Below are 15,735 nucleotides of genomic sequence, written 5' to 3' on the forward strand. Positions count from 1 at the left end.
ATTGAAATCTTGGAATTTTTGTCCAGTGGAGAGGTGTAGGGGGACCAGTACCCAAATCAATCCCCCACCCCAGAGTGGTCCCTGCTCTGTATAGAACAGGGCGGTATGGTGGAGTAGGTAAGCCCACTGGCTTTGGAAGCACGCAGACATGGGCTTAACTTCCAGACCTGGCATGTGCCAGCTATGTAACTACAGGCAAGTTACTAAAACCTCTCTGGCCTCATCTTCCCCATCTGTAAAATGGGGGTGATAACCTATACAGAAGGTGGTTGTGGGATTAAATGAGCTGAACCACAAAAGGTGCTGAGGTCACTGACTAGCCCACACCAAGGGCTCCTCCTGGTGTGCTGATCTTATCGTGACATAAAAAGCTGCTGAGAAATCTCCTCTGAGGGCTGGTGTGGTTCACAGAACCAAGCTCATGAGTTTTGAGGCTCCTTGGTGGCGTAGGAAAGTGGCACACAGAATAATGATGCCCCTGGTCACTATTATCCAAAACAGCAGGTACATGATGGCTTGGCACCTTAAGACTCAGGCCAAATCTGAATTCTTCACATTCCTTCCCTAAAATGCTCCTCCTGTATCTCCTCCATCTCCTGCCTAAGGTCCCAAACTTGAGTTTTCTCTTTCTCGACATCTCAAATCCACACCATGGGAAAACCTCTCTTGCCTGGATTATCACACTGCCTCCTAAGGGGTCTTCTTGCATCTACCCTTGCCTATTTCTGTTTATTCTCCATCCATTGGGACTCTCATATTTCAGACCATCTATGGTGTCCAATCACATTCAGATTAGAAACCAGCATTCTGAGGGTAGCCTTGTAGGCCTTAAAAGATCTGCCATGTCCTCCCTGATTCATCTCTGCTAACCCACCTCGCCCACCCCTTCCAGCCACAGTAACCTGCTCCCTGCTTCGCCTCATGCCCTCACGCCCTCACGCCAAGCACTCCCTCTCCTGGAAGCTCTTCCCCAGAGGCCTGCATGGCTTGCTCCCTCACCTCCTCCCTCGCTCAAATGTCACTTTCTCAAGGAGGCCTTTCTCACTATTCTATTTTAAATTGTTCCCTGTGGTAGCTGCATAATGGCCCTTCAAGGGGCCATTATGGGCCAATTAGGATATCCATGTCCTAATTCCAGGAACCTGTGAATGCTGCCTTACGCACCAAAGGGGACTTTGCAGATGTGCTTAAGTTAAGGATCTCGAGATAGAAAGATCATCCTGGATTATCTGGGTGGGCCTAGTGTAATCACAGGATTCTTATAAAACAGAGGCAGAGGGGGATTTAGTTACTTTAGAGAAGGCAACGTGACCACGGAAGCAGAGAAGAATGGAGTGATGCAGCTACAACTCAGGGGGTGCCAGTAGCCTCTAGACATGAAAGAGGCAAGGAATGGATATTTCCTCATGAGCTCGCCCTGCTGACATTTCAACGTTAGCCCAGTGAGACTGATTTGAAACTTGGGATCTCTGGAACTATTTAAGAGAGTAAATTTGTATTAAGTCCCGTTTGTGATAATTTGTTATAGCAGCCAGAGGGCACTAACACATACTCACGTGCACACACACCCACCCCCTATTCTCCTTCCTGCTTTATCTTCTCCTCCAGTTGCATCTGACACCTGTATTTTACTTGTTGACGTCATCTGCCTCACTGAAGTGTCAGTTCCACAGGGACAGGAGCCTGTGTCTGTTTTGTTCTTTGACGGATCCCCAGTGCCTGTGTCAGGAGCAGCTTTACATGGAATGAGTGGGTTGGTATCAGTGTAGACTCTGGCTAGGCTCCCAAAAAGGGGGAGCCCTTTTCTTGCTGTGGCCCAGCCACCCATAGGACCCTACTGGGCTGTCCCATCCTGACCTACATGAGGCTCCATCCTTCTTGTAAGATGCCGAGGCCATCCTCTTTCCTACCCTCTGGAAGCCGTGAATGCTGGGAGGTGGCATGTGAGTGGCACGCATGAGCCAGGGTGTGGTGTGCCAGGTGCAGCTCTAGGGACTAGCAGGCCTCATCCCCTCCTCCCACCCCCATCTGCCTGTGACACAGGAGGGGCAGTGCAGGACGGAGGTTTGGCCTGACTGTCCGGCTTGGCGACAACTAAGCCTCAATTTCTTGTGTACTAACAGGGATAACATCATGACCCCATCACGGGACGTGGCTAGAACTAGCCAGTGAGATAAGTGGTTAGTAACCCACTCTCATTTTAGCGAGATAGCACTTGTTCTTATTTGGTGGCCAGTTGTGTGCTGCTAGTTCATTTTGGAGAATCAGTGGGGCCCGGGCTTGTCCTTATGATGCCCAAGGTGGGTGGCAGGTAGCAGTCTGCCCACCAAGTGGCTCTGGGGCCTCTCCTGCAGCCGCATTCCCAGGAATTCTGGCCTAAAGGCTGCAAGGAGAGCTGGTTTCTTTGAGCTGGAACCAAGTTGACAGGCACTTCCTACATGCGCGTTTCAGAGAGAATTTCACTGAGGCTCTGAATTCTCCAGGACCTCCAGAAGCCTCCTGCTTCCAGGGAGACACCACTGTCCCCTGGATGTCATCAGATCTTCTCCTTACAGGTTAGGACAACAGTGCTGAGAGCGCCGGTGGTGAATTCTTAGGGCTGAACTTGTGAGAGCTCTCACGTACCAGGCCTTGGGTCTTTAATGCAGAGTAGGAAACCGAGGCCGGAGTGGGGACACCTCTAAGCTGGTTTTTCCTCCAGCCACAGCAGTGGAGCCCTCCTGCTCCTCATGAGCCAGTGGGGGCAGCTGATTTCTCGGGGCGGGGCGGGGGCTGTGGAAGCAGAGCTGTGTGAAGGTTAAGAGCTGAGGCTGTCTCTGGCACACAGGAGCTGGAGAAGCGGTCATGGCTAGTGGCAAATCCCTTACCTTGGTTGTCGTAGGAAGTGATGACCTGGGTCTGCTGAGGGAGCTGCTTCTCTGCCAGGTTTCCTATTTAAGGAAGACAGAGGGACCTGCTGTGACCACTGGGATGACAGTGGAATTTTCCCCAGGCAGAGCTGGGAGCTGAGTGCGTCTGCAAGAAAGGCAGGCTGATTGGGGCCAAGCTCATCCCAGGCCTGGCTTTAACACATGCACGCCCCTGTGTACACCCCACGCCATGCACACGTGGGAATCAGCACATTTACACACCTGAACGCAGAGGCAAATGACTGGGAGGCCTGCATACACATGCTCAATACTTCTCGGCAGGTGCCAGCACAGGAAGCTGGGGACATCTCCATGGGTTAAGTAGCCACAGCTCCAGACTTTGGTGTCGCCAGGTACAATCCCGAAACTGCCTGGGAGCCTGGCATTCCCACCGTTGTGTGGAGCAGGCTGAGGGTCCTGTCCTGATTTTCCAGTTGAGGGTTCTGCAGCTTGGACTCGTTAACTTTTTGCCAGACCCTGTGACCAGGGAGAGTCAGACCCGGGACTTGAACCCCCAGTCTCCTGACTCCTAGCTCAACCTTCACCTCCGTCTGAGAAGAATGGGGGCAGCCTGCCTCCTACTCCAGCCTAGGACTTGGGGTGACTTGCAGTTTGGTTCAGTTTCACAAACATTTGCAGGGCACTCACTAGAGAAATGTATGTCCCTGGGACACAGAGCTGTCCTGAGCCTAGTGGGGTCAGGCTGCTGTGGAGAGATGCCCTATTCCTGCCATAGAATATGAGCGGGAACCCACAGGCTTACCTGCCCCTCCTATGGGAGGCATCACCTTTCATACATTTCTCCCTTTACAGCAGCTGTGAGGGTCTTGTCTTGCTGAGGTTGCCCTTGAATCTCTCCTTCAGAGGGGGAATGGGAAGGGCTGGGAAGGGCTAGGGTTGTGGCAGCCGGAGGTTCTGCCACTGCTACCACTCTGGCCAGCCATCTTCTCCTCTGGCCTCCCACTGGTTTGCAGAAAGGCTGCACTGGTCCCAGGTGCCCACTGGGACCAGTGCCTGAGCCTGGAAACCAGCATGCCTCTGGGGTGCTGGCCTGACCAAGTTCCATTCGGATGACATCCTTTTCGCACCCAACCAGATCTGCTATCAGTGCTTCTCATGCCTGGGCCCAGACAGAAGCCAGTCATGGTGGGTGGGTGAGGCACTGAGCTGGGCTGGGCTTGCGATCGACCTGGCAAGGTCTTGCCTTGGAGAAGCCTGCCTGCTCCAGCCTTCTCCTATGAGCAGGCCAGCCAGGACCCTTAGACCGCGGGCTGCGATAGGTTGGTCGGCCGAGGGCCAGGTTCACAGATGCTCCACCCCAGGGTCATGTGGTATTCTGGGTTGGAGCTCCAGGCCAGACTCAGGCTAGGACAGGGAGGCCACCTCCTGTGGACACAACTGGCTGCATTTCTGCTCGGCTGGCCGATGGGGGAAACAGGATCTGGGAAGGGAATCCTCAAGGAGGGCAATTAGCTGGCATAGCTGCTGTGGGGTATTTATAGTCAGGGCTGCACAATTGGTTTCCCTGTAGCTGTGGGGCGTCAGTCCCCGTGCTGCTAGGCAGACTTCAGCCAGGTCCAAGGAAAGCAGCCAATCACAGCAGGGGAAGCCCGTTGCTGGGCAAGCCGGGAAGGGTGGCTCAGCCCAAACACCAGCTGCTTGGAAAAGTTTGCAGCACTCCAGGCTCCCCTCACCCTGTCAATGCCCCAGCCCAAGGAGTGTACAGGCAGCAAGAGGGGGCACATATGCCCCTTTGGACCACCCCATGCTCAGCCATTTTCATGCACACTCCACCAGCACAAGCCTTCAGCTGCTTCCTTCTCGGATGAACTTGCCACCCAGTTTCCAGGGCTGGGCTGCCAGCTGGTTACCAGGGCTGGGTGTCTTGAGCACCAGCAAGGCAAGTATGTATTCACAATCTCGCCATCAGAAAACACAGAAAGAAGCTATAATTTTAATTTCTGCCCAAGGCAAGTGTGACATTTGAAAAATAAATAAAATTTTACTCTAAATTACACATGTTGGTGGAGTGGTGGAACCATTATCTTTTCTGGGTTCAAGACCTCTGTGGAGCTTCTCTCCAGCCCTGCATTTACCCAAAACTCTCAATTTGTGCAAGAACTACTTTAATCATCCTCTTTATCAGCTGACACATTATACTGAGACCCACTCCCTGTCTTTTAGAAGAGTCTTGTAATACTGACTGTGTCCCTTTGTGTTTTGTTGTGTTTTCCCAATAAACTTCCCCCAAACCAGGAACCTTGAAGATGGTGAAAAGAGGATAAATTCAGTATATTTCAATCCTCTCCTGATGTGATAGCATGCCCGAGAAGACAGGAGATGAATTTCAGACAACTCAGGCAGGGTAAAGGGACTACAGCAAATGAGGATGCCGTGTCTCTTCCCTCCTACTGCGTCGTCTCACTTGCCCACTTGCCCATGCATTTCTGTGGCTGACAGGTCTCTGGAGGTATGATTCTTATTTAATTCTCATGAGCCTTCAGCACAGTTTCACTAACTTTGGTGTCTGCTTCAGTAGAGCTAGAGCGGGAGCACAGCGAGATTAAGGAAGCCATCTTGTCCATGCGTGCAGGTCAGCTGGGACTCAGAGGGGTGGTTCCTAGGGGTGTGTGTCTTGAAGATGACATATTGCCATCTCTTCACCTCTAGGATGTTGAGACTGAACTGCAGTGAATGACATTATGATTGCAATCATTTTAATGTAACCCCATGAGGGCAGGGGTTCTTGACTGTATTGCCCACTGTTTCATCCCCAACAATTAGAACCTTACCTGGCACAAGGTAAGCACTGTTGACCTTTACTGAAGTAATGGATGGATGAGTTTACTTTTAGAACTTCATCCTTCCCTTCTGTTATTGTCACAAGGATAGCAGAACATAGCTGTTCAGTCTTGTTCCATTGCCGTCTTGTTTCCCCATTTATGGAAGGTGGTTCCTTCACACTGGCATTTGATGAGTCAGTCATCTGACCTGGGGTCTGACTGAGACCCCTACTGGGGCTCTGTGAGTAGAGGTCTGATTCTTATTAGAATTCTCACATGCCCACAGTATAGTTACCCTGATGTTTGTTCCTGGAGGCTGGGCTAATGAATCTCTGGAGGGCACAGAATAAGGCCCAGTATAGTTGGTCCTTGCATAGAATTCTCAGAGGATCCTGGGCCTGTAGGGCGACAGGCACCTGGCACCAGGGAGAGGAGGCTTTGGAAGCCGACTTCTCTCAGATTTTATTGTATTCTGGGTCCCAGGTCAGTAGGGAGCCATTGGCATCTCCCAGGCCTTAAGTAATACCATCCTAAGGCAGGCGCTGTCCTCTCCATTCAGAAAAACTTTCAAAAGATGGATGACCTGCACGATGTGAGTAGCACCACCTCTGTGGGAACCCACCTTATACCTCATCATCCAAATGATGCCAAGTCCTTCCCTACAGCTCAACCAGTGAACAAGTGGTAACTCAATCCTATGACATTGCCTGCTCCCCCTCCAGCCTCCAGGAAACCAGGGGACCTGGTGCCATGGAAAACTTTCCAGGGTCACAGTGGCCTCAGAGGCCTGGCTGAGTCATGAGCAGCCACTTTCTGAATGGTTAGATGTCTACAGTCAGTCTTCAAACAAGGGAAACCCAGTGCTTCCAGTCATTTCTCAACATGTTGAATTCCAGAGATTAAAAAATAAAATGAAAAGAGAGAATTTACCATACAGGTCATTTTCTTCTAATTTCTGCCATTTCCGGATTCCGTTTCCGATGCTTTGGAGTCCTGTGAAATAACAAGGACTGGCATGAGGCTCTCTGGGGTGCTGAGACCCAGGCCCAGTGAGTGATGAGCAGCAGGTACAAACGTTTCTGGGTTAAAGTGGGGCTGGGGGAACTTGGTTCTCCTGGGATCTGAGGGAGGCTGCCCGTGAATGAGATGCACTTGGGAGCATGAATGCAACCTTTAACATTTAAAACATTTTAAAAATATATTAAAACAGGAGTTTTCAAGGGTGGCGGGGTTGGTTATTAGGATCATCCAGAGAGAATTTTTGCAATACAGAGGACCGTTTTTCACTCCCATGTCTCCACTGCGTAAATATGGAAGCATGATTACAGAAAATGTTTGCCATTCATTTTGCCTGCCTATTTCTGTGTGTGCCTAATCTCTCACTTTTAGAGTCTTGATGTGGAGTGGGGGGTGGGTAAAGACGGCCTATCCTTTTGGGAACTGAAAGTGATAGCTGCCTGCTCTCTCAGCCTCCCTTGCAGCTAGAGCATGGATGTGTGTGGCCTAGGCCTGGCTGGTCAGTGGCACCTGTGTCCAATTCCGTCTTGGGACCTGATGAGGCAACAGGGCAGGGAAGGGAGGTATGCATGGTCTCTCTTTTTCTCTCTCTCTGGTGCTGGCTGGAAGTGGTGGCTGCAAGGTCGAGTTCCTGGCACAGAGCTGTCATACGTTCTGGCAGTGGGAGAAGCTGCAATGAAATCAAGTTCCTGGTGTGAAAAGAGCACCTCGTGCTCCCTGGTGACAGTGGAGTTTTCCTCACCAGTCCAGTTCTACTGTGCAGCTTATGGTGCTGTTCCTGGAAGCTCAGCCTCAAGCCTGGTTCTCCAGCTCTTTCAACCATTCCGAGACAACCCCAGTCCCTCTTTTCTGCAGAGCCCTTCACAGTCAGGGTCTGGGACTTACCACTTGGAACCCTCACTGACCGTGTTGTGGAGTTGAATGCATATGTCACATTGACTTTGGAGATAAAACCTAAGACTCTTTCAGACCTGGTGCAGGAAGCTTTAGGCTGCTTCCTCCATGGCCAGAGGAATACCTGAGAGGAGTTGAGGGCCTCCAGGCACAGTTTTGAGAAGCACTGCTCTAAGGCAATGGCTGGGAAAATACTAAGGCCCTAGAGGAAAGGGGAGAGAGCACCAGTGGCCTTGCAGCCCAAGTCTCCTGGTGCACACGCTCCTTGCCTCCTGTCCTTCTGAGTCTTTGCTGCTACAAGGGCACAGCAGAAAGCCACCTGGTCACATCTTTACTCAGTCCTCTGCATGGTAACAGTAACTGAGCTCAGGCCCTCTTTTGCAGAGCTGAGGACCTGGAGTGGGTAGGAGACAGGAGGAGATGCCCGGAAGTGGGCATGGGCATGTTTTGGATTTTGTGCACCAACACAAAGAGGCCTTAGAACAAGCTAGTCTTGCTCAGCGTTTCCCCTCCTAAGGCTGCGTCAGCCTGCAAGCTGGTTTAGCCAGGGGTCTCCTAGACATCACCACTGCCCAACAGTTCTTGGAGTCTGTGCACCCTCCCTCTTCTCTTTCTGATGAAAATCTCTGGAGAAAAATATCAGCAAAAGGGGCTCACAAGCAGGGTCTTTTTTCCCTGAGTCACAGTCCAGTCATGAGTGTGAAGGACGTTGCTCTGGAGTCATGCAGGGTTTGTGGTAGGTGTTGAACACCTCCCGTAGCACTCCTGATCCCTGGCATTCTCGGGGCTTCTCTGTGTTCCTTGCCCTTTCTTTCTAGTGACAGAGCCTTTAGGAGAGATGTGATCAGAGCAGGAGAGGGAGGTGGGGACTCCTGGACTGATGCAGAGCTGGGCCTCCTGGGGGCCCTCTGGCCATGTCGCATACTGTGGGAGGCCTTCTGGACTGTTGTGTGTAGTAAAGCAGTCTCATTTCTATCAAGGAGCTGATGGTTTCTGCCCATTTCCTCGTTACAAATACCTCGGGCAGGCATTTTCCGTTTTTCCTGGAGCAGCTCTGAGAACTAACCAACCAACGAACCCAGACAACGGCTGGTCCCTAAATTCCTCCTGAGACTGGAGTATCTGTCAACATTCTCAGCTCTCCAGAATCTATTTCTTTCCCCTGCCTGTCTCCCCAAGGGGTCACCAGGAGCTGTGGGGCAGCTCCAGCCTTTTCAGCTGGTGGGGCAAAGCCATCCACGGCACCATTGCTTCAGTGAGGCAGGTAGAAAGTGAATGTTCAATGTGTATAGAGGCTCTGGGGACAGAAGAGCCAGGGCAGACTCCTAGGAACTCCGGGGCTGGAGGGGCGGTGGGAGGCAGGAGTCATTTGACTGCGTGGACTGTCAAGCATCACGCCCACGACACTGGTGCACTGTCAGCCTAGTGCATGCGAACACCACTCCGCCAGGGTTCGCGAGGGCTTCCTCCTGGACCCAGGACCCAGAGGTTCCCAGACGTCTGAGGGGCTGATTTAATCTCCATTATTACCCATCTGTAACCTCTTCACGTTGTGTCCTCTCCTCTGGAGACTATAGAAGCCTAGGACCTGCTTTCCACAATCACTCTATAAACAGCCACTTTATTTTTCCAGTCTACCCTTCCCCAAAAAGTCCGTAGGAAAGTAAAATTAATAGGAAAGTTAAGGTGGGGAGAATAGATTTCAAACCTAACCTTACCCAAGTCTGTGTACCCTTTACACTTGTTATGCCTTCTGTAAGAAGTGCGGTGAGGACTCAAGAAAGGGAAACTGAGGCCGCGACTTGTGCAAGGACACCAAGGGAGCTCCCCAACTTCAAGTCTGACTCAGCACACAGATTTCCCCGGGTCCCCTGCACCCTGCATGTGCCATGTGGGGAGCAGACTTCAGCCACCCAGGGGTGAGGCCTGAGGCTCTGGCGCTCTTCTTCCAGGGCATCTTCCAACCCTGATCTGCACCCTTTAACAAGTGGCTGGAGGAAACTGGCTGCCAGGAGTGACAGAAGCACCCACAGGCCTGCACAGGGAGTCAACCCGGGGCCCGGGGCAATCACGGGCTGCGCGTTGCCATGGGACGCCAGAGCCGCAGCGTGGAGGCGCACCCAGCCATGGGGAGAGGGTCTGTGTCGCTGACCTCGTTTGGGTGCGTATAGGGGCGCCCTGCGGCGAGTGGGCCCTTAGGCGAAGAGGCCGAGGTGCCGGGGGCCGCCTGGGGTCGGGCCGGGCGCACTTTACCTCCTCTGCGCTGAGGCGGCGCGCCCGGGTCCGCCTGCTGGTCGGAGTGCGTGCCCTGCGCAGTGCGCCGCTTCTCCGAGTGCACGATCAGCAGCATGTCGATGGACACAGCATTGCTGTCCTTCTTCAGCTCCATGGTTCAACCTCGCTCCACGCCGGCGCGCCGCGGCCGCTCGCGAGGCTGCCTGCACTGCAAATGGCCCCGTGCGCGTCGCTGCCCGGCGCGGGAGCCGGCGAGGGCGCGGGAGAGGGCGCTCCCCCGTCGCCGAGCCGCTGCGCGCTGCGTTTCGCTGACTCTGCCAAACACGCCATTAGGGCCCGCCCGGGAGTGCGCTCCTCTAATGAAGTGTCTCTAAGTCACCTTTGAAAGGAAATCCCGGCGGAGCCCAGACCTGCTCCGAGGCCACAGCCGGCAGAGGCCACCCGCCCCAGAGCTTCCCGCCCCGTTCCCCTGCCTGCCGCCCCCTGGTCCCTGATTCCAGGGCTGTCCTCTGGCGGGTCAGGCGCGCCTCATCCCCGCCATCTCCGGGGTGGGTTGGGGGTTCCCCGAGAGGGCCCTAAGCAGACCTTCTCTGAAAGCCATAGCAAATACAGAATCACACAGAGCTGTCAACAGTGAGTCAATTCAGGAACAGGGAAAACAGCAAGCGGGCTCCAAACTGAATTGCAAAGTTGTGTTGAAATTGGCCAAGTTTGAGTTTTGGCCCCACTCCTTCCCGGTGTGGGTTTTGGAGGTTTACAGCTTCCTTTCTAAGAAGGAGATGGATGGAGTATTGAGGTGAGACCCCCTCACCCCCATTATGGCCCCATCAGAACTTGGAACATGCCCACTGGGTATCAACTGAACAGTTCTCTGCCTGAAGTGAAAGTCTTTGGCCTGCAGTGAAAGTCTTAACATCTCTGTTCTTTCTGGAAGCCTGGCTTCTGCCCAGTGGGGAAAGGGGTAGGAGGAGAGGACAGGGCTGGAGCGCAGGGAGCAGCCTGCCTGCTGTAGGCAGGGAGCCGGACCTGAGAGCCCATCTATTTTTAGCTGGGCTTGGCCTGCCCAGCCAACAGCAGCAAGGCCTTTGGCTCTAGATCTCAGAAGTGTTTACAGCGGCATCTGCCTGGTAGCCCTTGGCACGGTGGGCTCACCCTGCCTGAGCCAGTTCCCTAACTTGAGTTTCCACCATTAATAAATGCTGAGCACATGGACGCCTTTGCTCTAAAACCCTCCCCACTTTGGAGTGTCTTGACCTCACCTTGCAGCATGGTCCCTGCGAGCTCCTTTGTCCCCCTTCGAGGCAGACTGTATTACATAGGCTTGGGTTCCAGTCCCAGCTCCAACACTTGCTGCCTGTGTGACCTTGGACAAGCCATCGCCCCTCCATTTCCTCACACATGTCATGGGCATCATACAAATTCTCCAGGGCTGTTTTGAGAATGACATGCGGGCGAGGTACCTGGTGCATAGTGAGTGATCTCCAAATGGTAGCTGTCATTCTTCACCTCATTTTAAGGGTGAGGAAAAGAAGCGATAGGTAAAGCGACAAGTCAATGATGGAGCTGGGGGTCACACAGCTGTACCCTCAGACTCTGAAAATGTTTCTCTGCTGACTGAGGCTCACAGTTTGGCTGTCTGTACAGGTGGCTGCCTCATTGCATCACCGTTGCCCCCTCGCCCACTGAGCATCTGATGCAAGAGGTCACTGACTTCCATAAGTGTTGAACTGGAGTCCCTAGAGAGTTGAGCCAAGGGACCAGTGAAGGTAGGTGGCTCCCAATGCAGGTGTCCTCATGTAGTGAGTCCAGTCCTCTTCTGTCCTATCTGTACACACACACACACACACACACACACACACACACACACACACACAGATGGTTGGGAGGTTGGCTAAGCCTGGCTGCTGTCTAGGTGGCTGGGAAAGTCAGAACTATGGATTATTCGAAGCTCGTGGGGTTGGAGATTGCTTAGGCACCTCTTGTGTACCCCAATCTGACCTAGGACAATGTGGACTACCTCCTTGGAGGGTGCAGATCCCAGCAGAAGCTTCTGTGCAAAACCTCTCCTTACTGGATGGGGCTGAGTAGGCGGTGGGAAGCGGAAGCTCCTTTATCTGAAATTCACGTTCCCATTTCCCTCGCCCCCTTACTCCCCTGCATCAGAGTATCTCTCTTAGGACCTTGCTCACCATGGTGTCACTTCCCAGAGCTGCCTCTGGAGAAAGAGATGATGACCTGGGGGCGTACCAACCAGAGGATGCCTAGAAACGGATCCTTTGGAGCAGGACTTCTCATCTGTGGCACTGTGGACATTAGGGGCCAGAGAGCTCTGTGTTTAGGGGGATGTCCTGTGCATTGAAGGATATTTAGCAGCATCCCTGGGATCCAGGTTCTGGGCAGCATTGGGATTCAGGATCAGCAGCATCTCCCAGAGCAGTTAAGGCGACATCGCCCGTATTTGAAGGGCTTGCCCCAAAGCAGTGTTCTCACTGTATTTTTCTTCCCCCAGAAACATATGTCAACATCTGGAGACATTCTGGGTTGTCGCAACTGGGAAGTGGGTGCTATCAGCATCAGTTGAGGAGACCTAGTGGCAGTGACAGTAGTCAAAAGTTTGTGGTCAAGTGCATTTAGCAGCCTTCAGGAGCTGAGGTAGCTCTGCCAGGAATGGAGAGGGAGGAAGAAGTTTGCCATTTTCAGAGCAATAAAAAGGAATTTTGTGCCATAATAAGCTCTGCAGTGAGGATGGTCAAAATGTCAAGAGGGCTTTCCAATTCTGCTTTGTTTGCTGCCAAGATGTTACCTGGCTCAGGCACCAGCTTGTTCTTGAAACCCTACTATGTGTAATGCTATTATGATAAAAATGACATAAGCTCAGGGGAGGGGCACCTGTCCCAGACAGGACAGTCCAGGAAGACTATCACATGGAGCTCACATCTAAACAGTAGCCTTGGGGTGAATGAGTAAGGAGAGAACCACAGAAGAAGGGTGAGGGCTTTCCAGGCAGTGAAGCAGCCTAGGGGAGAAAGAGGGGAGCCGGGGGAGTGCTGGAGTTGAGAGAGAAGATGACACATTTTAGGAAGCGAAAGCAGGATGGTCTGGTTGATGCTGCGGTACAAGGAGAAGGGGTTCAAAGGTGCTGGGGAGCAGTCAGGGCCGGTCTGAGGTGAGGACTGCTGTGGGTGGGGCTTCCGGTGCCAGGCTGAGCAGTGATGGGACTCACTGTCAGCAGGGACAGGAGAGTAGGGAGGATTCATGAGGGGGAGGGGCAGGCCTGATGGTTACTGTGGGCAGGAGCAAAACCATTGCCACCAGAGACTGGCCTTCTGGAGAGGATGCTAGGCAAGGGGGATGATGGTATGAAAAGGTAGCCAAACGCCACACTTGTGCTCTGTGAGAAAAGGGGCATCTGGGTGTGTGGCACAGAGTGCCTAGATCGGGTGGGGAACTGGGCTCAGAGCGAGAGCCCAGGCAGGTCTCAGGTGCTGGTAGGAGCAGGCAGGAGAGATGAGGGGCTTCTCCTCCAGCTGACGGCAGACCCAGCTCAGTCCTCAGAAACAAGTGCCATGAGCTCCGTAGGGGGTCAGTGAAACAAGGCGCTCTGTCACACTCATGCTCATCATTGAACATCTAGAAAATGCAAAAGCTATATAAAGAAGAAAATAAGCCAACCCAAATCCTGTCATCTAGAGATAATCACCATTAAACATTCCACTATTTAGCATTTCCTTCCACTACTATATATAGTTACTACAACATATATAATAAATGTTTCTATGCTTGTATATACTTGTATATGTATGTGTGTATATATGCACATATATATTTATTTAAAAATTAAAATTGGGTTCTCACCATATAAGTTTAGTATCATGAGTTTTTTTCATTCAACATGTGTAATGAAGAGTTTAAAAAAATCTCTTCAAAACCCAATTTAAAAGGCTGCCTCATTACCCATTATATTGATGTATCAGTATCCATTTTTTTCTATTTCTTGCCATTCAATATTATTTTATATTAATTTTAGGTGTACCACATAGTGGTCAGACATTTATATAATTGAAGATGTGATTCCCCCTTACTAGTCTAGTACCCACCTAGCACTAAACATAGTTATTACCATGTTATTGACTACATTCCCTATGATTTACTTTACATCTCCATGACTACCAATTTGTAACTACCAATTTGTACTTTTTAATTCCTTCACCTTTTCACCCTGTCCCCAAACCCCTCCCATCTATCATCCCAACAAACCTAGTACCCATCTGATACATACATAGTTATTACAATATTTCTGACTATATTCCTTATGCTATACCATACATCTCCATAACTACTTTGTAACAACCAATTTGTACTTCTTCATCCCTTCCCCTTTTTTACCCACATCCCCAACCCTCCTCCCATCTGGCAATCATCAAAATGTTTTCTGTATCTATGAGTTGGTTTCTGTTTTGTTTGTTTATTTTGTTCTTAGATTCCACATATAAGTGAAATCACATTGCCTCATGCAGTAAATGATTTAGGTGAGGCAGGGTCTCAGCGAGTCACCAGAATGGGAAGAATAATGGTCACCAGGTTAATGTAAATGCTGAGGGACCAGTGAAGATTTGGTCCCAGTGCTGAACCTGGAGCAACTCAGCAACTAAGTCTCAGAACAGTCGCCACTCACCTGTGGCCTGCTGGACTCATAGTTTTCCAAGAAAGAGTGCAATGTGGGTGGGGCTGGCTGCTAGAGGAGAAAGTGCCTCCAGCTGTGTGCAAGTTTGGTGGGGCAGGGCCCAGTGAGTCAGCAGGGTAGAGCAGCAGAGCTCACCAGGCCAATCAGATTCAGATTTGGCCAGAGGGGGTGGGCTCAACACAGGAGAGATGACGCCTGCCGGCTGCATGAAAGATGGACCCCTTGCCAGGAGAATGCCAAATGTCCTCCAGTTCTTCCCCTGAAACCATGCACCTTCGTCTGCCCCATCCTGTACACCTCCAAGGCCCCCCACTGGAGCCAAGGTGAGTGCCTGTGAGAGAGTGAGTCTGTGTGTGTGCTGTTTAAGAGGATGTCTGGGTTTCCTGCAGCCTTCTGGCCCACCCAAATGGTAGGAATCGCCACTGTTTTTCACAGCCAGGTGTTATGGGGACTCCTTTTTCTGACACCAGTACTCTGGGCTGAGGAGCCTGGTGTGGGGGTTGCCATTCCTTGTTCCTCTGGGGGGAACCAAGGAAGCCGAGATATCCCTTCTGATTTTTAACTACCACATGCAGGTGTGGGGCCTGTTCTGCGTCTCAGCCCCTCCTACCTGTCTCGCTGTGGCTTCTTTATATTTTCAGTTATAGGACTTCTGTTTGGCTAGAGTTCACATGGTTCTGCAGGTTGATTGTTCTAGCATTACTTGTAATTTTAATGTGTTCATGGAAGAATGCAGGCACTATGTTTATCTACTCCACCATCTTGGATTGCTACCATTTTTTAATTTTCTTGTTGGACTTTTAATTTGCTTTGCATTTTTTCACTTTTATAAATAATGTGATGATAAATATCATGGTGTTTATACCTTTGACCACATATCTATTTATTTTTTAGAGTAAATTCTGGGTAGTAGACTTACAAAGGTTATCACTATTTTAAGGCCATATATATCTATATATCTATATCTATATCTCTCATGTTAAGTTACTTTCCATAATGATTGTGCCTATTTACAATCTCACTATCTGTGAATGTCAACCGCCCTATATACCATCACATGCACTGAATACTATCATTACATAAACCTTTGCCATAGTATAGTTAATATATGGTAACTCTTTCAAATTTTAATTTTTTACTACCACTGATATTGAACAATATTTTGTACATAAATTTATGTGTATGTGTTGATTTTTTGCATTTCTATCCTCAG

At 51.0% G+C, this 15,735-nt stretch overlaps 1 protein-coding gene across 2 annotated transcripts in view; it reads right to left on the reverse strand.

Annotated features, from left to right (window-relative positions):
• The window catches only part of KY (kyphoscoliosis peptidase), a 47,188-nt gene extending 37,089 nt beyond the window's left edge, over positions 1-10,099 (reverse strand). Inside the window, exons 1-3 of one of the 2 annotated variants that reach the window (XM_019748076.2) lie at positions 9,857-10,099; positions 6,623-6,685; positions 2,868-2,930 (exon numbers count right to left, since the gene is read on the reverse strand). In XM_019748076.2, coding sequence (XP_019603635.2) covers positions 2,868-2,930; positions 6,623-6,685; positions 9,857-9,992 — 262 coding nt within the window. In that variant the 5' untranslated portion in view covers positions 9,993-10,099. The remainder of the gene's footprint in view (positions 1-2,867; positions 2,931-6,622; positions 6,686-9,856) is intronic. The other variant, XM_019748083.2, reaches the window with a different exon arrangement.
• Positions 10,100-15,735: the final 5,636 nt, after the last annotated feature.

The sequence above is a fragment of the Rhinolophus sinicus genome, linkage group LG10 (assembly GCF_036562045.2).
Source record: "Rhinolophus sinicus isolate RSC01 linkage group LG10, ASM3656204v1, whole genome shotgun sequence".
Taxonomy (NCBI): domain Eukaryota; kingdom Metazoa; phylum Chordata; class Mammalia; order Chiroptera; family Rhinolophidae; genus Rhinolophus; species Rhinolophus sinicus.